Source organism: Microcebus murinus, chromosome 19, assembly GCF_040939455.1.
Source record: "Microcebus murinus isolate Inina chromosome 19, M.murinus_Inina_mat1.0, whole genome shotgun sequence".
Classification (NCBI taxonomy): Eukaryota; Metazoa; Chordata; class Mammalia; order Primates; family Cheirogaleidae; genus Microcebus; species Microcebus murinus.
The window spans coordinates 545,271-566,287 of NC_134122.1; the positions used below are offsets into that span (position 1 = coordinate 545,271).

At 63.8% G+C, this 21,017-nt stretch overlaps 1 protein-coding gene across 1 annotated transcript; it reads left to right on the forward strand.

Moving 5' to 3' along the window:
* Window positions 1-552: 552 nt before the first annotated feature.
* Window positions 553-20,843, forward strand: WDR90 (WD repeat domain 90). Its single transcript, XM_075994913.1, has 43 exons — window positions 553-595; window positions 839-930; window positions 1,065-1,241; window positions 1,324-1,432; window positions 1,587-1,757; window positions 2,066-2,180; window positions 2,277-2,341; window positions 2,731-2,834; window positions 2,921-3,115; window positions 3,231-3,293; window positions 3,518-3,586; window positions 4,330-4,440; window positions 4,549-4,694; window positions 4,791-4,848; window positions 5,912-6,030; window positions 6,190-6,351; window positions 6,447-6,577; window positions 6,649-6,765; window positions 7,105-7,340; window positions 7,465-7,604; window positions 7,837-7,967; window positions 8,441-8,571; window positions 8,906-9,052; window positions 9,206-9,334; window positions 9,520-9,635; window positions 9,710-9,750; window positions 9,932-10,063; window positions 10,225-10,359; window positions 10,647-10,738; window positions 11,148-11,250; window positions 11,460-11,581; window positions 11,769-11,928; window positions 12,014-12,204; window positions 12,302-12,470; window positions 12,621-12,726; window positions 12,982-13,153; window positions 18,781-18,903; window positions 19,049-19,223; window positions 19,318-19,448; window positions 19,543-19,686; window positions 19,765-19,884; window positions 20,015-20,099; window positions 20,474-20,843. Exons 1-43 carry the CDS (start codon window positions 586-588, stop codon window positions 20,629-20,631), a joined length of 5,403 nt encoding a protein of 1,800 aa, XP_075851028.1. The 5' UTR covers window positions 553-585; the 3' UTR covers window positions 20,632-20,843.
* Window positions 20,844-21,017: the final 174 nt, after the last annotated feature.

Below are 21,017 nucleotides of genomic sequence, written 5' to 3' on the forward strand. Positions count from 1 at the left end.
TAGGTCTCAGAATACCTGATCACACTCTGAATCCACCTGACTTGGCTGCAGGACACTGGGCAAAGGTGTCCCACAGGTCTAGGAGTGTGTGCTGACCTGCTGAGACAAGTGTGGGAGTCAAACCCTGTGGGTACCTGTGGGGCACAGTGCTCTGCCTGAGGGGCAGGGTGACCTTGCCCGCCTCACAGCGGCGGACCCTGGCTGTTGACCAGGTGCTTCCAGAGGCCTGGAAAGCAGCAGGCCTCCGGCCTGGAGGGAGGAGCCCCTGCCAAGTGCAACTCCACAAAAGCGGGGGTGCATCTCCTATATACAGATGGGCCCCAGAGAGGATCAGCAGCGCCCCTGGCTGCCACAGCTGGTCACGCTAGAGCGCGGGTTCGGGGCGGAGTCTTGGAGCGGTCCTGAGCTGGGGCGGGTGCCCTGGCCGCTGCTCCGAAGAGTCCTGGCGCCGCGCGTGCACGTGGGCCCCGGGCGCCGCCATGACAGCGGAAGTGGCGCCGTTGCCAGGCGGCCGTTGCTAGGCGCCGCGCTGCGTGCCCTGCGTGGGGCGCGGCGGCAGAGGCGGGAAGCTCGAGCTGTGGCGCCATGGCCCCGGGTAGCGGCGCGCGCGAGTCCGGGGCTTCGGCCGGACTGTGGTGGGGCGAGCCGGGGTCCAGGCGCGCTGGGCGGGGGTCCCGGGGTCCCGGAGGCGGCGTCCGGAGCGCGCGGCGGCCCTGCCGGGGCCCCGAGGTCAGAGGCCCGGCCCCGTCCGCCCTTGCTGCTGCTGGCATTGCCGGCGGCGACACTGGGTGGCCCTCTCTGGGGGCTGGCTCCTCACCCCTGGCGCCCTTCCCCGCAGCGTGGCAGCAGCCCTTCCTCAACGTCTTCAGACACTTCAAGGTGGACGAGTGGAAGCGGTCCACCAAGGAGGGGGACGTGGCTGTGGTGACGGTGCGTGGGCTGGGGGGCCTGGCGCCCTTCCTTTCCTACTGGGGACCTCCCCGCCCCCGCCCCGAGGGTCACCAGGTCGGTGCTTCTCCTGGGTGCCCCTGCCCGTAAGTGGACGCGGGCTGCCATCTCCCCAGGACAAGACCCTGAGGGGCAGCGTGTATCGCATCCGGGGCTCCGTCTCTGCCGGCAGCTACATCCAGCTCCCCAGGACCAGCACACAGTCCCTGGGGCTGACGGGGCGGTACCTGTACGTGCTCTTCCGGCCCCTGCCCAGCAAGCACTTTGTCATCCACCTGGACGTGTCCACCGAGGTACCGAGCCTGGGTCACGGGCTGCGTGTGGGGGCCCTGTGTCCCCGCCCCCGCTTCTCCTCAAAGCCACTCTGCCCTGCAGGACAGCCAGGTCATCCGAGTGTCTTTCTCCAGCCTCTTCAAGGAGTTCAAGTCCACAGCCACATGGCTTCAGTTCCCCTTTGTCTTTGAGGCCAGGACAACCGGGAGAGGTGACACTGAACCTGGGGGTCCAGGGGCGATGGTGCAGGCCCAGCCAGGCTCTCGTGTGGCCTGGGGCTGGGACAGCTGGTGGGGCACCAGTCACAGTTGTGGGAGTCGGGCTGTCTAGAGGGGAGGTGCTGACCTTGAGTGCCCATCCTGTAGACCTTGCAGGTGCGGCGCCCCCGGGTGCCCGCTGGACCTTCCTGCAGCTCGACCTGCAGGACATCCTTCTGCTCTACCTGAACCGCAGCTACAGCCACCTCAAGAGTGTCAGGTTGTGTGCCAGCCTGCTGGTCAGAAACCTCTACACCAGCGACCTGTGCTTTGACCCAGGTGAGGGCCGCATGCACACCTGCGCTGAGTGGTAGCCGGCTGCCTTCCCGGCCTCCGTGCTGGTCTCCACTTCCTCCCTCACCTCAAGTTCTCAGCCCGGCAGAGGCCCAAGTCCCAGTGCATGATGAAGGTGCCTGTGCCACAGTCTTGGAGCTCCGGATTGGTGCATCTGGAAGCCTGAGCCTCCCACTGCTGTGGCAACAGGCCTGAGGGGGAGGTGGTGGGTGCCGGGTGTTGGGTCCTGCCCAGGCCTGGGAGAGGTGATTGGACAGGTGTCCCTTGATCTGGTGTAAGCTTGTTTCTTGTAGCTGTCACTGTCACTGGGGCCCAGAGGGCCAAGCTGCCCGTCATTGCTGTGCCTCGGGAGATGGCGTTCCCGGTGCCAAAGGGGGAGAGCTGGCACAACCGCTATATCCACGTGCGGTGAGTGGCTCTGCCTCTCTCAAGGGAGGCCCCTGGGTGTGCAGAGGGCAGGTGGGCTCTGGGCCCCAGATGTGGACTCTCCATCCGCCGGCCTAGGTTTCCACGTGATGGCATGGAGGTGCCTCCGGAGCCAGTTCCGAAAAGCTGTTCTCCAGCGGCAGGTGGGCCTGGGGGTCAGAGTGGACCTGGGTTCAGGCCTGCAGGCACATGCAGCTTGGCGGGAGGAGATGCTGTGGTTGCAGTGGCAGGTGCCCAGGGCAGCTCACGGCAGGCACAGGGACCGGGACAAGCCCACAGGATGCAAACTCCTGAAGCCACGTGGGAGGTCTGTGCGAGGGGTGCTTGGGGGGCCCCTAACCTTCTAGTTGGAAAAGGTGGGTCCCAGGGCTGGGTGGAGGGTGAGCAGCAGTGCTGGTGTGGCTTCTCTCCTGCAGAGCAGGTGAGGCCGGGGAACATCTGTGGCCTCCGTGGCCGTGCCTGGTGGCCTCGTCCTCCCCAGGCGCCTTGTGCCCTGCTCAGCCAGTCACTGGGGCTCTCGGCTCCGTTGCAGTCCTCCCGGGCCCTGCGCCACGGCTTCTTCCCTGCCTGGTGGCTGTCAGCAGACCCACGCAGGACAGCGTGTCCCCTGAGGTCCAGACACCCAGCCCCACAGCCGTGAGTGCCGCCTCCCCGCAAGACAGGGCCGGGACATGGTGGGCCCAGGGTGCCGGCGGACACTTGTTCCTCCACGGTCCTGCCAGGCCCCCTCGGTGCCCAGGCCCCTCCCAGAGGTCACCCTGTCCTGCGAGTGCTCGGAGAGCTCCAGTGTCCGTGGCCGAGAGCCCTCGGCCCAGATGGAGTCCGCTGAGGTGGACGTGGCTGCCGACGGCGTCCACGTTTTTGCTCACGAGTCAGCTGTGGTACCCGTGACCTTTGAGGACACCGGCTCCCGAGAAGTAAGTGCGTCCCGGAGCAGGCAGGGCCGGGCGAGGTGGGGGTCGGGCTGCCGGGCCTGTGCCTGCCACGCGCTGTGTCAGGATAGACGGTCCTCTGATGGTCTCTCGTCATCAGCCTCCCAGTAGAAAGCAGAGCGGGCAGGAGGCAGCTTTGGGCAAGGATCTCTCTCAACAAAGGGTAAGGAAGAGCTTATGCTCAGCCCTCAACCGTATGTGACTCCCCACCCCCAAGAGGTTTGTGGGGCCTTGGGCACCAAGTGGGGGCAAGACCCGGGGTCCCCAGAATCCTGGCAGTTTCTTTCCATGGAGCAGCCCGTGTGGGGCTTTCCCGAGAGGCGGGGCCCAGCCTGGATGGGGTGGGGGTTGGGTGCTCCCGGATCTCACCTGCGTTCTCTGTTGCAGCACTTTCTCCCGGACCCCATCCTGAGGCTCAAGGGAGTCATCGGCTTTGGGGGCCACAGCACCAAATGGGTGAGGGTCCCATGCTGTGTCCAGGACGGCTCTTGCTGGGTAGCGTGAGTGTCAGGGAAGACCCCGTGTAGCCCCGAGGCGGCTGTGTGGGTCCCCAGCTCCCTCAGGGCACGGGGCCCTTCCCCTCGAAGGCTTGGCTGGTTTTCCTTGGTCCTCAGATGTCCACCCTGCCCATGTCTGCACGTTACCACCTGGACCACCTGGGCTTCCGGGGCCATGAGTGTCTCCTATTCGCTGACTGGAGCCCCAGGGGCCCTGGTTGGGTTAAGGTGCTGGTTAAAACGCTCTCACTTAAGTCTGTGGTTTCTGACGAGCACAGCCCAGCCACGTGGGGCCAGGTCATGGGTGTGACCTCAGGTCCTGATGATTGAGGTGGGTGTTCTAGGGGAGGAAGACCCCCACCTGGAGAAGAGGTGGCCTTCCCTCCTGCTCCACATGGCCCTGGGCACCTGTCAGGCCTTCCTGGGCACAGGCTCTGAGTCTCTGGGGGCCATTTGGTCTTTTGTTACCCAAACCCCAGGGTTTCTTGCCCTGGAGTGGGGCTTGGGGGACGTGCGTGTGTGTGTGTACATTCTTCATGCATCCTGTTGACTCATGCATGTGTGGTGTGGGGTGGCCGTGAGTGCTCTCCTGTCCCTGGTGACCATGTTCAGGTGTGGCTGCCACACCCTCCTCCCTGGGCTTGGGGGGAGGACGCTGACTCCAGGCCACTACTGGTGATGTCAGCCCAGCCCCTGTGCCAGGCCCTGTGGACCAAGGACGGGGCGGCTGTCGTCTACCCCTGCCACGCGGCCATCGTGGTCCTGCGCGTTGACACGGGGGAGCAGCGCTTCCTCCTGGGCCACACGGACAAGGTGGGTGCTGCCAGCCCAGGCGCTCTCACCTGCAGACGCCAGAACAGCCCGCGGAAGGACTTTCCCGAGAGGCGTGGCCTAGCCCGGCACTCCCCTCTGCCTCCGCAGGTCTCCGCGCTGGCGCTGGACAGGGGCAACGTGCTGCTGGCCTCTGCACAGGTGCGGCCCCCCTGCGTGCTGCGGCTCTGGGACTTCCAGACCCAGGCCTGCCTGTCGCTGTTCCGTAGCCCCATGCACGCCGTCAGCGCCCTCAGGTGGGCTTGGGGTCTCCACGTGGGGGTGGAGGGGGTGGGGGTGTGTGTGTGAGGGGACAGCCCGGGGGACGCTCACCGCCTCCTCCACGTCCACAGCCTCTCCGACAACGGCGCCCTTCTCTGTGGAGTCGGCAGGGACCGCCACGGGAGGACGGTAACAGGCCCTGGCCAGGGCGTGGGGCGGGACCGTGTATAGGAAGTGCCAGACAGGGTCCTTTTCTAAAAACATACCTTCGTGCATCTCTGTTTATTAAAGCAACGTGGGTTTTTTGTTTTTAAAAAAAGCCCATGTGATTATGGATTAAGGGCAGAAATGTTGTCTATGGACAAAAGTCTATGGATTAAGGGCAGAAATTTTATTTGGAAATATAGTCTTTGACAAAAATTTTTAAAAAGCCCAAATGACTCAGGAAATTCCAGCCCTGTGTACCTGGGCTCTGTGCAACCTGGTGTGTGCCCCCCCCCCAAAGACCCCCGCAAGGTCACACCTCACGCTTCCACTTTTCTTTTCTTTTTCTTCTTTTTTTTTTTGAGATAGAATCTCGCTTTGTTGCCCAGGCTACAGTGAGTGCCGCAGCATCAGTCTAGCTCACAGCAACCTCAATCTCCTGGGCTCAAGCAATCCTGCTGCCTCAGCCTCCCAAGTAGTTGGGACTACAGGCATGTGCCACCATGCCCAGCTGATTTTATATATATATATTAGTTGGCCAATTAATTTCTTTCTATTTATAGTAGAGACGGGTCTCGCTCTTGCTCAGGCTGGTTTCGAACTCCTGACCTTGAGCAATCCTCCTGCCTCAGCCTCCCAGAGTGCTAGGAGCCACTGCACCCGGCCCACACTTCCGCTTTTCGATCATTAGGCAACAGTCTTTGCTTTAAGCTGGTGTTTGAATGACTGGCCTGTTCTCCCTGGGGGCGTGTTCCCACTGGGTCTTTACTCGCAGCACCTCCGAAGTCGACTCGTGTGCATCTGGGCAGTGCCGGAGCATCCTCGCGTGTCTCCACACTGCTCAATTCTTACCTGCCTTCCTCCTCGTGGGTCATGGCACTTTCCGTCTCTGGGCGCCCCAAAGCCGCCACACATCTTGGAGCGCGCAGGCGCAGGGGCCAGTTCCCTCCACCCAGGGCAGCCTGAGCGCGGGTGGAACCCCATCCAGGCGGGAGAGCGGGCAGGGCGGGGCGTCTGCACCCTGGAGCTCAGAGTGGGCTTGTCGCAGGTGGTGGTGGCTTGGGACACAGGCCCCGTGGGCCTTGGCGGTGAGGTGGCTGTCCTCGCGAAGGTGCGCACTGACTTTGACATCCAGGCTTTCCGGGTCGCCTCCTTTGATGGAACCAGGTGCGGCGTGGCGGCCGTTTGCAGTGCTGGGGCGGCGTCTGGGCGCGGGGTGGGGCTGGGCCCCGGGCCCTCAGTTGCAACCTTGGTCCCTGCGTGTCTGATGGTCTTCTTGAGGGTAGAGGGCCCTAGGCGCGCTCACTGGGGCACACGTCCTCGCAGGATGGCGTCGTGCGGGCAGGGCAGCGTGCGGCTGTGGCGGCTACGCGGCGGGGAGCTGCGCTCCTGCCCCGTGGACCTCGGGGAGCACAGAGCGCTGCAGTTCACCGACCTGGCCTTCGAGCAGGCCCAGCACAGCGGCCCGGAGCCCTCGGCCCCAATGCTGTGAGCCCCGCCCCACCCTGCGCGCCCTGCCCCGCCCCACGCCCTGCCCCCTGCCCCCACCAGGGAGCCCCCTCACCCGCCGCCCCCTCGGACAGCTACGTGAGCAGCCCCAGTGGCCATGTCCTGGAGATCGACCCCCAGCGCAGGGCCCTGCAGTGCGCCCGCTGCCTGCTGCCCACACGGACCTCCAGTGGGCCCTGCCCACAGCCACAGACCCTCGGCTCAGGTAGGGGCGCCCGCTGTGGGGCAGGGAGGGGGGTAGTATCAATGCTGAGCACTGACCTCCCAGCCCCCCAGGCCCTGGCATCGCCATCAGCACCCTCAGCGTGTCCCTGGCCCTGTGTGCCGTGGGCTCCGAGGATGGCTACCTGCGGCTCTGGCCCCGGGACTTCTCCTCAGTGCTGCTGGAGGCGGGTGAGGCTGAGTCTGCCCTTGGCCAGGGGAGCAGCCGCTGGGGGTCCTGTGGTGTGGGAGGGAGGGCTCGGGCTGGACGGGCGTCCCGGGGCCAAGGGCCTGCGTCTTGAGTCCAGGACCCATGGCTGCTGGGACTGCCCGCGCTGGCTTCACACAGGGTCCGGGAGCAGTGGGTGGTGGGTGAGGCTGGGGTGGTGGTCTCAGGGAGCTGCCCCTCCCAGCCCGTGGGGGACCTGGGGTCCTGAGGGAGGGAGTGGATCTGTCTGGGTGTTGGGGACCCAGATGCCGGAGCAGCAGGGAGTTGCCTGGGGCCAGCTCTGGTCACCCTCCCGTCCCCAGAGCATGAGGGCCCCGTCAGCTCCATCTGCATCAGCCCCGATGGCCTCCGAGTGCTGTCCGCCACCACCACGGGCCACCTGGGCTTCCTGGACGTGGCGTCACGGGAGTACAGTGTGCTGGCCCGTGCCCACACGGCCCCCGTGCTGGCTTTCTCCACGGAGCAGAGCCGTGGGCTGCTGGTCACCGCGTCCCATGACCACACCGTCCGCGTCTGGGACCTGGCCACCCTGCAGCAGGTGGCGTGTGGTGGGGCAGGGAGGGCGAGGGGGCCAGAGGCCATGCCAGGGGGGCCTGCCGGAGAGCCCTCACCCCCAGGCTCTTGTGGCCCCGGCCCCCTCCTTGCCAGCCTCTGCCCTGCAGCTGTATGACTTCACGTCACCCGATGAGGCCCCGTGTGCCGTCACCTTCCACCCCACGCGGCCGGCCTTCTTCTGCGGCTTCAGCAGCGGGGCTGTGCGCGCCTTCAGCCTGGAGGCCACCGAGGTCCTGGTGGAACACACGTGGGTGCCCTGCCAGCCGCCAGCCCCCTGAGGGCCACCTGGGCTTCACAGAGACCCGCAGTGGAAGCTGGGGGCGGGCCGGGGCTGTTGGATCCCAGGGGGTGTTCGCTGGGCAGCAGAGGGTCACTGCAGGGAGGCAGCGCTGCCCTGAGCCAGGCCTGGTGGCTGGAGGGCTGGGAACAGCATGGCTCCCAGTGGGGCCGAGGCCAGTGGCTGTCCGTTTCTGCCGCAGGTGTCCCCGAGGAGCCATCACTAGCCTGGCTGTCACTCCAGACGGCAACCTCCTGTTCAGCGCCTGCTCTCAGGGCAGCCTGGTGCAGCACAGCTGTGCTGGGCCCCGGTGCTGCGTCCTGCGCGTGGCAGGTCAGGCTGGTCGCCGTGGGCGGGGGTGGCCCTGGGTGTGAAACTTGGGGCTCGGGTCCTGGTCCACTTAACGAGTCCTGTGTGGGCTGCGCAGCTGCCTTCTGTAGCCTCGTCCAGACCCGGGGGAGGGTAAGGTTTTAGGGTTCTTCAGTCCCCAAAGCCGGAGGCTCACTGGGTTCTGTGCCCTGGAGGAGCTGGGGGGCCCAACCGCCAAGGCAGCAGGGGGATCAGGCGCAGCCTAGGCGTGTCTGCTCTGTCCACGGCCACTGTGACTCGACTGGCCAGCGGTCGCTTGGCAGTCACTCCTCGCCCACAAGGACTCTCAGCGCCCCTGGTGGCACCTGGTGCTTGGTGGCCTCTGGCTCCTACGCCCACGCCCTGTGGGTGCCGAGGGACCTGCTTCCCGGCTGGTGTTTCCTGAGGGCGCAGCAGGCCCTGCCCCACCCGGCTGACCCCTGCCCCGTGTGCCATAGCCCACTCAGTGTGCCCAGATGCCCACCCAAGCCCCAGCGCCCTGGCAGTCAGCGGGGACGGCCGCCTGCTGGCCTTCTTGGGCCCCTCCAAGTGCACAGTGACTGTCGTCGACCCAGCCTCCCTAGACGAGGTGGGTTGGCGGGGCCTGCTGCTCCGGGCTGGTGGGCCTGGCCAGGCCAGCGGGAAAGCCCAGTCTGCACTCTCCACTATGGCTGTGCGAGGCCCTCCCCAGCCAGGCGAGCAGCGTGAGGGGCAGGGCAGGTGGGAGGCTGTGGTCACGCTGCAGCAGGACCCGGGGGGTGCTGGGCCAGCGGGCTCCCCTAGGGGAGGGCAGGCTCCCACACGGGGCAGGTGGCGCCCAGGTGTCAGGGAGCATTCCCGGAGGCTGCCTCCCTCCCGAGCCTGGCTCTGGGTCAGCTGGCTCTGCGGGAGGTCCAGACCCTCGGCCGCCTGCTGTCCCCCAGCTGCTGCGGGTCGAGGTCGGTACCCCGGACCTGGACTCCACTGTGGCCGTGTGCTTCGGCCCCACGGCCCTGGGCCACCTGCTGGTGTCCACGTCGTCCGGCAGAGTTGTGGTGCTGGACGCCGCATCAGGCCGCACCGTCCGGGAGGTGAGCCTGGGGTCTCGGCCAGTGGCCTGCCCTTCCCTTTCCTCCTGTCCCAGCCTCTGCCCGCAGCCCCTCCGAGGGGTGGGGGTGCGTGGCCACACTGAGCGAGGAGAGGAGGCTCCCAGGCCGCCTGCCGACCTGCAGGAACTCTCGCAGCTGCGCGGTGCCCACCCCAGGGCCTGCCCCTCCCTGGCCCTCAGCGAGGACGCCTGCTTGCTGCTGACAGCCGCCGGCCGAGCTGTCACGGTGTGGGACTATGCGGCACAGCCCAGCCCCGGCTCCCAGGTGTGTGGGGGTGAGGAGTGGGGGGGTGACCCCCGGGACCCTCCCCCTGCTGGGGCCCAGGGCTGCATGGTACCTCCTGCTCCGCCCAGTCCGGCGGGTCTGGGGCTCGTGCCAGACCTGGGTGTAATAGCACAGGGTCCACAGCCGCACCTCGGATCCCTGTGTGTGACACCTGCTGCCCCCAGGTGTACATCGGCCACTCAGAGCCCGTGCAGGCTGTGGCCTTCACCCCCGACCAGCGGCAGGTCCTCAGCGTGGGGGATGCCATCTTCCTCTGGGACATCATGGCCGCCTCTGAGAGGCAAGTGTCTGTCCTGGACCATGTCTGCCCTGGTCTCCTACCAGGCCCCTGACACCTCCTCCTTGCCCCTGCAGTGACTGGAGCTTGTCCAGGTCCCCCCCAACCTGTGAGGCTGGTGAGTGGCCCCTGCTCAGTGGGAGAGGGCAGGGGTGGGAACGCTGCAGGTGTCCTGCTCGTCCCTAGGGCTGGCCCTGCGGCCACCTCAGGCCTCATGGTACCCCTGCCTTCCCCAGGGGTGGGAGCGTGGCCACTCCCCCCAGCCAGCCTGGCCCTGAGTGTGGCTCCTTCATTCCTAGGCCTGGGCCCAGGACAGCTGGAGGACGCGGAGTGTGGGGCCGGCGGGCTCCCTCGGCCACACGTGCCTGTGCCGTGGCAGGAACCCGCACCGCAGCCAGGCGTCTGTGCCGGGCCCCTCGAGGGCGGTGATGGTGAGGGGCGGGGTCCTGGGGGGTCCTGGAGATCTCGGGGCCGAACTGCGGCAGGCACCTGTGTGTGTCCAGCTCTGGGGTGTGGGTGCCGCCGCCTCCCACTGGTGGAGGCCTGGGCAGGGTCAGGGACGGGCTCCTTTTCTCTCCCCACTGCCCCGAAGGCGCACTATCCACGGCAGACGAGGAAGGACGCTGCGAGAAGAGCCACGGCCCCGAGGGGCCTCGCCAGGCCGCAGGCCCACGCGTGCTGGAGGAGGAGGCCGGCGGGGCTGGAGATGGGGCCTTGGGGGCTGCAGGTGGGTCCGGGAGCTGGCCACGCCTGCCTTTCCCTGAGGCCGACCCAGGTAGCAGGGAGGGCCCGCTGGTGACTGGGTGGCATCCCAGTGAAGGGGGGGCTGCCCCATAGTGGTGGTGTCCCCCCAGTGATGGGACGAGGCCTCCAGGGCGCATGGGGAGTGCGGGGTCCTGTGGTGGGTGGGGCGCAGCCCGTCTGTACGCAGTTCTCACTGCGCAGCGAGGCGGGCGTCTCTGAAGGGTTGCTGGGTGGTTCCACGTCAGTCACGTAGTTTCTTCTCCCTGCTAGGTGCCCGGAGCACCAGGAAGGGGGGTGTCCAGCCCGGCGCCCACCTGGGCTCCTATGAGCACCTCCCGGCTGGCCACACGACGCCCACCAAGGTCTGCCGTGGCCCCGCTCTGAGGCGGGGTGGCTTCCCGGAGCCCTTTTCTCCCCTGTGGGTGTGGGGCCCTCTTTGGGTTCCCTGGGGTCTCAGGGCTGCTTCTGGTCTCCAAAACGGACAGTGCTGTGGGCCCCAGGGACCTGTCACCCTCCCCCCTGCCCTGCACTCACGCTCCTGCCATCCCGCCGACATCTTGCTGACCCCACCTGCTCCCCCCACGGGCAGGTGCCCTTCCTGATGGTCCTTGGCCTCGTGCCTGTCGCCGGCTCCAGTCTCCCACCCCGGCTTCCCTGTCCATGCTCCCAGCTGCCCTCGCCTGCCGGCCCGGGTGAGCCCCAGAAAGCTGCCCGTGCTCAGGCTCCGGGCCCGAGCAGGCTGGCACCAGCGCCGGGTCTACTTCCTCGCAGAGCGTCTCCTCCCCCGCCGCCAGCAGCGCGGGCCTGCGTCTGAAGGCTGTCCTGGGCTACAGCGGGAGCGGGCGGGCCAACATGGTCTGGAGGCCGGACACAGGTGGGCGCCGGGCACCTGCTCCACACCCGGCCGAGGAGCCGCGGGGCCCACGCTGTCCACCGAGGCTGGGGCCAGGGGCCAGGCCAGCGTGGCTATCGGCTTGGGGTGCTGCGTTCTCCCAGCGAGGCCTCCTGGTGTTCTGGTGCACCTCGCGCGAGCCCCGAACCTGCTAGGCCATCCTCCAGGCGTCACACACACCCCACCCGCAGGCTTCTTCGCCTACACGTGCGGCCGCCTGGTGGTCGTGGAGGACCTGCACTCCGGCGCCCAGCAGCACTGGCTCGGCCACCCCGAGGAGGTCTCCACACTGGCCCTCAGCCGCGACGCCCAGGTGCCCACCCTGGCTGGGGCACCCAAGCCAGGTCACCGCGGGCCGTGGGCGGTTCCTGGGCCGCTGCTGGCTCTTGCCACCAGGGACAGCACCCGTGACCCTGTCCTGGCTCCCCCGACACAGTGCGGGGGGGTGGGGGGGCGCTGGCCACGCCCTGCCCTCCGACCACCTGCCCTCCTCCTTCCAGGTCCTGGTTTCTGCCTCGCGCCGCAGCCGCACAGCCGCCCACTGCCAGATCCGCGTCTGGGACGTGTCTGGGGGCGTCTGCCAGCATCTCCTCTCCCACCACGACACCGCTGTCCAGGCCCTGGCCTTCTCGCCGGACGACAGGCTCCTGGTCACCCTGGGTCAGCAGGCGGGGCAGTCGGAGGAGGGGGGCTTCCCTGGGAGGCTGGACCTGGGTCTCTGACACGGCGCCATGGGCCTCCCCAGGGGACAGCGGCGACGGCACCCTTGCCCTGTGGAACACGGCCACCTACACGCTCCTGTGGTGCACCCGCCTCCTGGAGCCAGCAAGCGGCGTGGCCTTCGACCCCTGGGACGCCGACAAGCTGGCGTGCTTGGGGCAGGGCGCCGTCACCTTCTGGCTCCTGCAGCAGCGTGGGGCGGACATCAGCCTCCAGGTGCTGGGCCCTGGGTCAGGTGCTCGAGTCCAGAGGCGGTTTTGGGGGACGGAGTCTAGAGCATCGCTGACCCGCGGCCCCCCTCTCGCCCGGCCAGGTGCACCGGGAACCAGTCCCCAAGGCCGCGGGGGCGGGCGCGCTGACCTCGCTGTGCTACGGGCCCCGCCCCCTGCTCTACTGTGGCTCCAGCGCCGGCCAGGTGTGCGTCTGGGACACACGTGCGGGCCGCTGCTTCCTGGCCTGGGAGGCGGATGACAGCGAGATCGGTGGGTGCCCAGCCGGGCCTGGGCCCCTCGGCGGCTCGGGACTGTTGTCCCAGCCGAGAGGCGCGGCCTGGTCTCCAGCCCTGGGCTCCAGGCCGTCTTGTGGCCTGGGGCGTCTGGGGAAATCTGCTCAGGCCCCTGTCTGGCCCCCAGGCGTGCTGCTGTGCTCGCGCTCCAGGCTGGTCAGCGGCAGCGGCGCGAGGCGCCTGCGTCTGTGGGCCGTGGGGACCGTGCCGGACCTGCGACGTGGGAGCGCCAGGTGGGCTGCCTGCCCCGTTCCCGCGTGGCCCAGCCGCAGGCCGGGCTGCTGTCCCTGACCGGGAGCCCACAGGCCAGCACGCTGCCCCGTAGCTGTGTCCTCAGCTGGCCCCTCTGTGGGGACATCTTGGGCGTGATCTGGGCCCACGGGCCACAGACCCTGGCCGGGGCAGGCCCAGAAGCCCCCAGCCCGGAGGGCACTGCCGGGCCACACAACCTGCTAGAGGCCTGCCGCCCGCTGCTCCCCCACCTGCAGGTCCGGTTCCGTGTTCATGGAGCACGAGCTCAGCCTGGACGGGGCTGTGGTGAGCGCCAGCTTCGATGACGGCATGGACATGGGCGTGGTGGGCACCACGGCCGGCACGCTCTGGTACGTCAGCTGGGCTGAGGGCGCCAGCACCCGCCTCGTCAGCGGCCACCGGAGCAAGGTGAGGCCGCCGGGCCCGCGGGGAAGAGGCCCCGGGGGTTTCCGGCCCAGCGAGGCAGGGCGGCAAGTGTTTGTGGTACCCTCGGGCCCCGCCCGCCCAGGTTCCCACGTCTGGCCGTTTTGGCCCAGGACAGGGACTGCCGAGTGCACGTGGATCTCTGGATGTCGTCTGTGGTTTGGCGTGGCGTGACACGGAGGAGTCCCATAGGCTGCCACGCAGGTCTCTAGCTCCTTCCTGTCCTCCGCGTCACTTCCTGTCCCCTCCTCCTCACCTTCACAGACTGGCCTTGCCGATGCGGTCCTGTGGGTCAGGTTATGGTGGGGTCTGGCTCAGGGCTGGGCCAGGTTCAGGTCACGTCCAGGCCATGTTTGGGTCAGGTTCTGGTCAGGTTCAGGTCACGTCCAGGCCATGTTTGGGTCAGGTTCTGGTCAGGTTCAGGTCACGTCCAGGCCATATTTGGGTCAGGTTCTGGTCAGGTTCAGGTCACGTCCAGGCCATGTTTGGGTCAGGTTCTGGTCAGGTTCAGGTCACGTCAGGCCATGTTTGGGTCAGGTTCTGGTCAGGTTCAGGTCACATCCAGGCCATATTTGGGTCAGGTTCTGGTCAGGTTCAGGTCATATCAGGCCATATTTGGGTCAGGTTCTGGTCAGGTTCAGGTCACGTCCAGGCCATGTTTGGGTCAGGTTCTGGTCACGTCCAGGCCATGTTTGGGTCAGGTTCAGGTCACGCCCAGGCCATGTTTTGGTCAGGTTCAGGTCACGTCCAGGCCATGTTTGGGTCAGGTTCTGGTCAGGTTCAGGTCACGTCAGGCCATGTTTGGGTCAGGTTCAGGTCACGTCCAGGCCATATTTGGGTCAGGTTCTGGTCAGGTTCAGGTCACGTCCAGGCCATATTTGGGTCAGGTTCTGGTCAGGTTCAGGTCACGTCCAGGCCATGTTTGGGTCAGGTTCTGGTCAGGTTCAGGTCACGTCCAGGCCATGTTTGGGTCAGGTTCTGGTCAGGTTCAGGTCACGTCAGGCCATGTTTGGGTCAGGTTCAGGTCACGTCAGGCCATGTTTGGGTCAGGTTCAGGTCACGTCCAGGCCATGTTTGGGTCAGGTTCAGGTCACGCCCAGGCCATGTTTTGGTCAGGTTCAGGTCACGTCCAGGCCATGTTTGGGTCAGGTTCTGGTCAGGTTCAGGTCACGTCCAGGCCATGTTTGGGTCAGGTTCTGGTAAGGTTCAGGTCACGTCCAGGCCATATTTGGGTCAGGTTCTGGTCAGGTTCAGGTCACGTCCAGGCCATATTTGGGTCAGGTTCTGGTCAGGTTCAGGTCACGTCCAGGCCATGTTTGGGTCAGGTTCTGGTCAGGTTCAGGTCACGCCCAGGCCATGTTTTGGTCAGGTTCTGGTCAGGTTCAGGTCACGCCCAGGCCATGTTTGGGTCAGGTTCTGGTCAGGTTCAGGTCACGCCCAGGCCATGTTTTGGTCAGGTTCAGGTCACGTCCAGGCCATGTTTGGGTCAGGTTCTGGTCAGGTTCAGGTCACGTCCAGGCCATATTTGGGTCAGGTTCTGGTCAGGTTCAGGTCATATCAGGCCATATTTGGGTCAGGTTCTGGTCAGGTTCAGGTCACGTCCAGGCCATGTTTGGGTCAGGTTCTGGTCAGGTTCAGGTCACGTCAGGCCATGTTTGGGTCAGGTTCTGGTCAGGTTCAGGTCACGTCCAGGCCATGTTTGGGTCAGGTTCTGGTCAGGTTCAGGTCACGTCAGGCCATGTTTGGGTCAGGTTCTGGTCAGGTTCAGGTCACGTCCAGGCCATGTTTGGGTCAGGTTCAGGTCACGTCAGGCCATGTTTGGGTCAGGTTCAGGTCACGTCCAGGCCATATTTGGGTCAGGTTCTGGTCAGGTTCAGGTCACGTTCAGGCCATATTTGGGTCAGGTTCTGGTCAGGTTCAGGTCATGTCCAGGCCATATTTGGGTCAGGTTCTGGTCAGGTTCAGGTCATGTCCAGGCCATGTTTGGGTCAGGTTCTGGTCAGGTTCAGGTCACGTCAGGCCATGTTTGGGTCAGGTTCAGGTCACGTCCAGGCCATGTTTGGGTCAGGTTCTGGTCAGGTTCAGGTCACGTTCAGGCCATATTTGGGTCAGGTTCTGGTCAGGTTCAGGTCACGCCCAGGCCATGTTTGGGTCAGGTTCTGGTCAGGTTCAGGTCACGTCCAGGCCATGTTTGGGTCAGGTTCTGGTCAGGTTCAGGTCACGTCAGGCCATGTTTGGGTCAGGTTCTGGTCAGGTTCAGGTCACGTCCAGGCCATGTTTGGGTCAGGTTCAGGTCACGTCAGGCCATGTTTGGGTCAGGTTCAGGTCACGTCCAGGCCATATTTGGGTCAGGTTCTGGTCAGGTTCAGGTCACGTCCAGGCCATGTTTGGGTCAGGTTCTGGTCAGGTTCAGGTCACGCCCAGGCCATGTTTTGGTCAGGTTCAGGTCACGTCCAGGCCATGTTTGGGTCAGGTTCTGGTCAGGTTCAGGTCACGTCCAGGCCATATTTGGGTCAGGTTCTGGTCAGGTTCAGGTCATATCAGGCCATATTTGGGTCAGGTTCTGGTCAGGTTCAGGTCACGTCCAGGCCATGTTTGGGTCAGGTTCTGGTCAGGTTCAGGTCACGTCAGGCCATGTTTGGGTCAGGTTCTGGTCAGGTTCAGGTCACGTCCAGGCCATGTTTGGGTCAGGTTCAGGTCACGTCAGGCCATGTTTGGGTCAGGTTCAGGTCACGTCCAGGCCATATTTGGGTCAGGTTCTGGTCAGGTTCAGGTCACGTTCAGGCCATATTTGGGTCAGGTTCTGGTCAGGTTCAGATCATGTCCAGGCCATATTTGGGTCAGGTTCTGGTCAGGTTCAGGTCATGTCCAGGCCATGTTTGGGTCAGGTTCTGGTCAGGTTCAGGTCACGTCAGGCCATGTTTGGGTCAGGTTCAGGTCACGTCCAGGCCATGTTTGGGTCAGGTTCTGGTCAGGTTCAGGTCACGTTCAGGCCATATTTGGGTCAGGTTCTGGTCAGGTTCAGGTCACGCCCAGGCCATGTTTGGGTCAGGTTCTGGTCAGGTTCAGGTCACGTCCAGGCCATGTTTGGGTCAGGTTCTGGTTAGGTTTAAGTTCAGGTCCAGTCCGGGTCATGGCTGGGCCGGCCCCACCGCCCCCTGGTGACCTAGCTGTGCTCCCTGGAGCACATGGGCTGCTGGCGGCTGAGTGACGGCTCCCAAGACCGTGGCGGCCTGAGTCCTTGGTTCCTCTCCTGCTGCCCAGTGTCCGGGAGACGCAGCCTCGGCAGCTCTCAGTCTCCCTGGGCACAGCCGGGGTCAGAGCGGCAGTAGAGGAGCCGGATTCTTCCCCTGTGGGACCAGGTTTCCAGGTGCCGGGTTGGTCCCCAGCACCTAGCATCAACGGCAGTGAGTTCCACTTTTTCTGTTGAGACAGGGTCCAGGCTGGGGTGCAGGGGTGTCATCACGGCTCACAGCAGCCTCCACCTCCTGGGCTTAAGTGATCCTTCTGCCTCAGCCTCCCAAAGTACTGGGATCACAGGCATGTGCCACTGTATCTGACTGAGTTTTCCTTTTTGAGTGTTTTAAGAGCTCCTGGCCCTGCAAGTGTCTGGGTTCTGCTTCCCTGTGGCTCATTGTTTCTTTTGCTGCTTATAGAATCCTGTCTTCAGTGGGAGGCTGAGTCGATTTCTTATTTTTTTTAGAAACTTATGTTTAGAAATTTATTTATTTATTTTTTTTATTTTTATTTTTTTTTGAGACAGAGTCTCGCTTTGTTGCCCAGGCTAGAGTGAGTGCCGTGGCGTCAGCCTAGCTCACAGCAACCTCAAACTCCTGGCTCAAGCAATCCTCCTGCCTCAGCCTCCCAAGTAGCTGGGACTACAGGCATTCGCCACCATGCCCGGCTAATTTTTTGTATATATATTAGTTGGCCAATTAATTTCCTTCTATTTTATAGTAGAGACGGGGTCTCGCTCTTGCTCAGGCTGGTTTCGAACTCCTGACCTCGAGCAATCCGCCCGCCTCGGCCTCCCAGAGAGCTAGGATTACAGGCGTGAGCCACCGCGCCCGGCCTGTTTAGAAATTTATTATTTAAAGAGAGGCTGGGCGTGGTGGCTCACGCCTATAATCCTAGCACTCTGGAAGGCCAAGGCAGGTGGATTGCTCAAGGTCAGGAGTTCGAAACCAGCCTGAACGAGACCCTGTCTCTACTAAAAATAGAAAGAAATTAATTGACCGAGTAAAAATATATATACAAAAAATTAGCCAGGCATAGTGGCGCATGCCTGTAGTACCAGCTACTTGGGAGGCTGAGGCAGAAGGATCACTTGAGCCCAGGAGATTGAGGTTGCTGTGAGCTGGGCTGACGCCACAGCACTCACTCTAGCCTGGACAACAAAGTGAGACTCTGTCTCAAAAATAAAATAAAGATAATGGTAGGCCAGGCACCGTGGCTCACGCCTGTAATCCTAGCACTCTGGGAGGCTGAGGCGGGAGGATAGCTCAAGGTCAGGAGTTCGAGACCAGCCTGAGCAAGAGTGAGACCCCGTTTCTACTAAAAATAGAAACAAATTAACTGGCCAGCTAAAAATATATAGAAAAAATTAGCCGGGCATGGTGGCGCATGCCTGTAGTCCCAGCTACTTGGGAGGCTGAGGCAGGAGGATCGCTTGAGACCAGGAGTTTGAGGTTGCTGTGAGCTAGGTTGACGCCATGTCACTCTAGCCCAGGCAACAGAGTGAGACTCTGTCTCAAAAAAAAAAAAAAAAAAAAAGAGCGAGACCCTGTCTCTACCAAAAATAGAAAGAAGTTAATTGGACAGCTAAAAATATACAGAAAAAATTAGCCAGGCATGATGGCGCATGTCTGTAGTCCCTGCTACTTGGGACGCAGAAGCAGAAGGATCGCTTGAGATCCTTCTGCTGTGAGCTAGGCTGACGCCATGGCACTCTAGTCTGGGCAACAGAGTGAGACTCTGTCTCCAAAATAAATAATAAATAAATAAAAATAAAAAATAGGCTGGGCACAGTGGCTCATACCTATAATCCTAGCACTCTGGGAGGCCGAGGCGGGCGGATTGCTCCAGGTCAGGAGTTCAAAACCAGCCTGAGCAAGAGCGAGACCCTGTTTCTACTATAAATAGAAAGAAATTAATTGGCCAACTAACATATATAGAAAAAATTAGCCGGGCATGGTGGTGCAAGCCTGTAGTCCCAGCTACTCGGGAGGCTGTGGCAGTAGGATCGCTTGAGCCCAGGAGTTGGAGTTCGAGGTTGCTGTGGGCTAGGCTGACGCCATGGCACTCACTCTAGCTTGGGCAACAAAGCAAGACTCTGTCTCAAATATAAAATAAAATAAAGATAATAGTAGAAATTTGAGTTTGAGATGAGTTAGAGTTATTTACCTTTTTTTTTTCCCATCAGAACAGCTTTGTGGAATCCCACCCAGTTTGACTGGTGGGTGGGCTGCTTTTGGTTGGGATTCACCTAGGTCTGCTGTGGGGATCGTGTGGAGGTCAGGCCCGTTTCCTTACATACGGAGCTGGCTGGGGCTGCTGGCGGGCTCAGGTGGGGCCAGCTGAGTGCCCCTCAGCCCAGCCGTGGGTCCCTGCAGGTGAACGAAGTCGTCTTTAGCCCCAGCGAGTCCCACTGCGCCACGTGCGGTGAGGATGGGAGTGTGCGGGTGTGGTCTCTGGCCAGCCTGGAGCTGGTGATTCAGTTCCAGGTGCTGAACCAGGTAGGTAGTGGGCGGGGCTGGCGGGTGCGAGCTCCGGGGTGCCGCTGTCTGCTGAGGGCTCAGGAAGCTGAGTCCTCTGGCCAGGGTGTGTGTCTGCGTCGGCCCCTCCCTGGGCAGGCTGATGTCCCCCCCCTTGGGCCCCCAGAGCTGCCTCTGCCTCGCGTGGAGCCCCCCGGCCTGCGGACGCCCAGAGCAGCAGCGGCTGGCAGCGGGCTACAGCGACGGCACGCTGCGCCTCTTCAGCATCTCCCGGACGGCCATGGAGCTCAAGATGCGCCCCCACCCATCCGCGCTGACGGCCGTTGCCTTCTCTACTGACGGTAGGAGTCAGGCGTGAGGGTGATGCCGCCGTCCCCACCTGGCCCACCGGACTGGGGGCTCTCGGGGTGACGGCATGGTCCCTGCCCGGCCCAGGTCAGACCGTCCTCTCCGGAGACAAGGACGGGCTGGTGGCTGTGAGCCGCCCTTGCACGGGGATGACCTTCCGCGTGCTGAGTGACCACCGGGGTGCCCCCATCTCCACCATCCAGGTCACAAGCAAAGAGGTGAGGCGGCCTCCAGAGCTGGGGGGGTCGGGGTGCTGGCACTTGGGCGGGGCCGATCTGGGCAGAAGGCACCTCTCAGCCCTCACCCCACCAGTACGCAGACTTAGGGGTGCAGGGCACGGATCTGTGGCTGGCTGCCAGTGGGGACCAGCGGGTCAGCGTCTGGGCCTCCGACTGGCTGTGGAACCGCTGTGAGCTCCTAGACTGGCTGAGTTTCCCAACGACTGCTGTCCTGGAGGTAAGACTACGGTCCCAGTGGAGCTGTGGGTGGGGACAGTGCCGCTCCCCACACACAGCCTACTGCACCTCCCCACAGACACAGGACCACCAGCCGCCCTCCCTCGCTGCCTTCTGCCCCTGGGACAGGCTGCTGCTGGTGCACGCAGGCCTTGGTGTGCACAAGGAGGTGACCGTCTACAGCCTCCGCCAGAAGCAGGTGTGCACACCCCGCCCACCTGGCACTGGAGCCCCAGGACCCAGGGCTGTGGAGGGGGCGTCCTAGGGTAGGGGAGCCTGGACTGACCCTGAGCCCAGAGGCTCCAGAGCCTCCTGCTTGCTGCCCACAGGTGGTGGAGAGGATATCGCTGCCTTTCTTTGCCATATCCCTGAGCCTGTCCCCAGGGGCCCACCTCCTGGCCATTGGCTTCGCTGGTGAGTGCTGGTGGGAGTGGACTCGGGCTGTCTTGGGTGGGACCGAGAGGGCTCACCTGTGCCCTCTCCGAGACATGCACCTCACCTCCAGGCCTCGGGCCCTAAGTGGGCTGGGGATGCCAGGACCAGGAGCTGCAAGTGAGGTGCCCAACATGGTGCCCAGCACAGGGTCCTGGATGGAGGAGCAGCAGGACTCCAGGGAGGGACTCCCAGGCTCCAGGTGTGGGATACCCTGGCTCTGATGGGTACCCTCAGTTCTGCTAACCCTGTCCCAGCTGCAGCAGGCCCTGGGCTGGGGGACGCAGGCCTGAGCCCAGCAGCACAGGCTCCCCCATGCCGGAGCCCACCTGGCCACCCCTGCTGTCTGCCCGCAGAGTGCCTGCTGAGGCTGGTGGACTGCGCGCTGGGGACTGCCCAGGACTTTGCCGGCCATGGTGATGCGGTTCACCTGTGCAGGTTCACCCCGTCTGCCAGGCTGCTCTTCACAGTGGCCTACAACGAGATCCTGGTGTGGGAGGTCACCAGCCACTGAGCTGTGGACCACAGTGCCAAGAAGCCGGATTATCGATGGCCTCATGCCAGGACAGGATGGCTGGGACAGGCCAAGACTCCGTGTAAATCATCAGGACCAAGCTGTTGTGAATTTGGGCAACCTGAGAATACTTAAAATACCTGTTGATTTTTCACCTCAGAAGTTTTTAATGTTTCCACCTATAGGTTAAATAAACGTGTGCATTTATTGTTTTACCTGCCTGTTGCATCAGCAGTCTGCCGTTCTCTCCTGGGGCCGAGCTCAGCCTGTGCCTCATCCCTGAACCCGCCCTCGGTCTCTCACAGCGATCTGTCCACCTGGCGAGTCCACCTGCCTGGCGGCCCTGCGCGCACGGAGCCTGCGGTGCCTGGCGCACCCACGCGGTG

Bases quoted from the DNA above. Each gene is read 5' to 3' on its own strand.
- WDR90 (XM_075994913.1), top strand. The intron at 3,116-3,230 runs GTAAGTGCGTCC...TCTCGTCATCAG, and splicing joins AGGACACCGGCTCCCGAGAA to CCTCCCAGTAGAAAGCAGAG. The intron at 4,695-4,790 runs GTGGGCTTGGGG...CCACGTCCACAG, and splicing joins CACGCCGTCAGCGCCCTCAG to CCTCTCCGACAACGGCGCCC.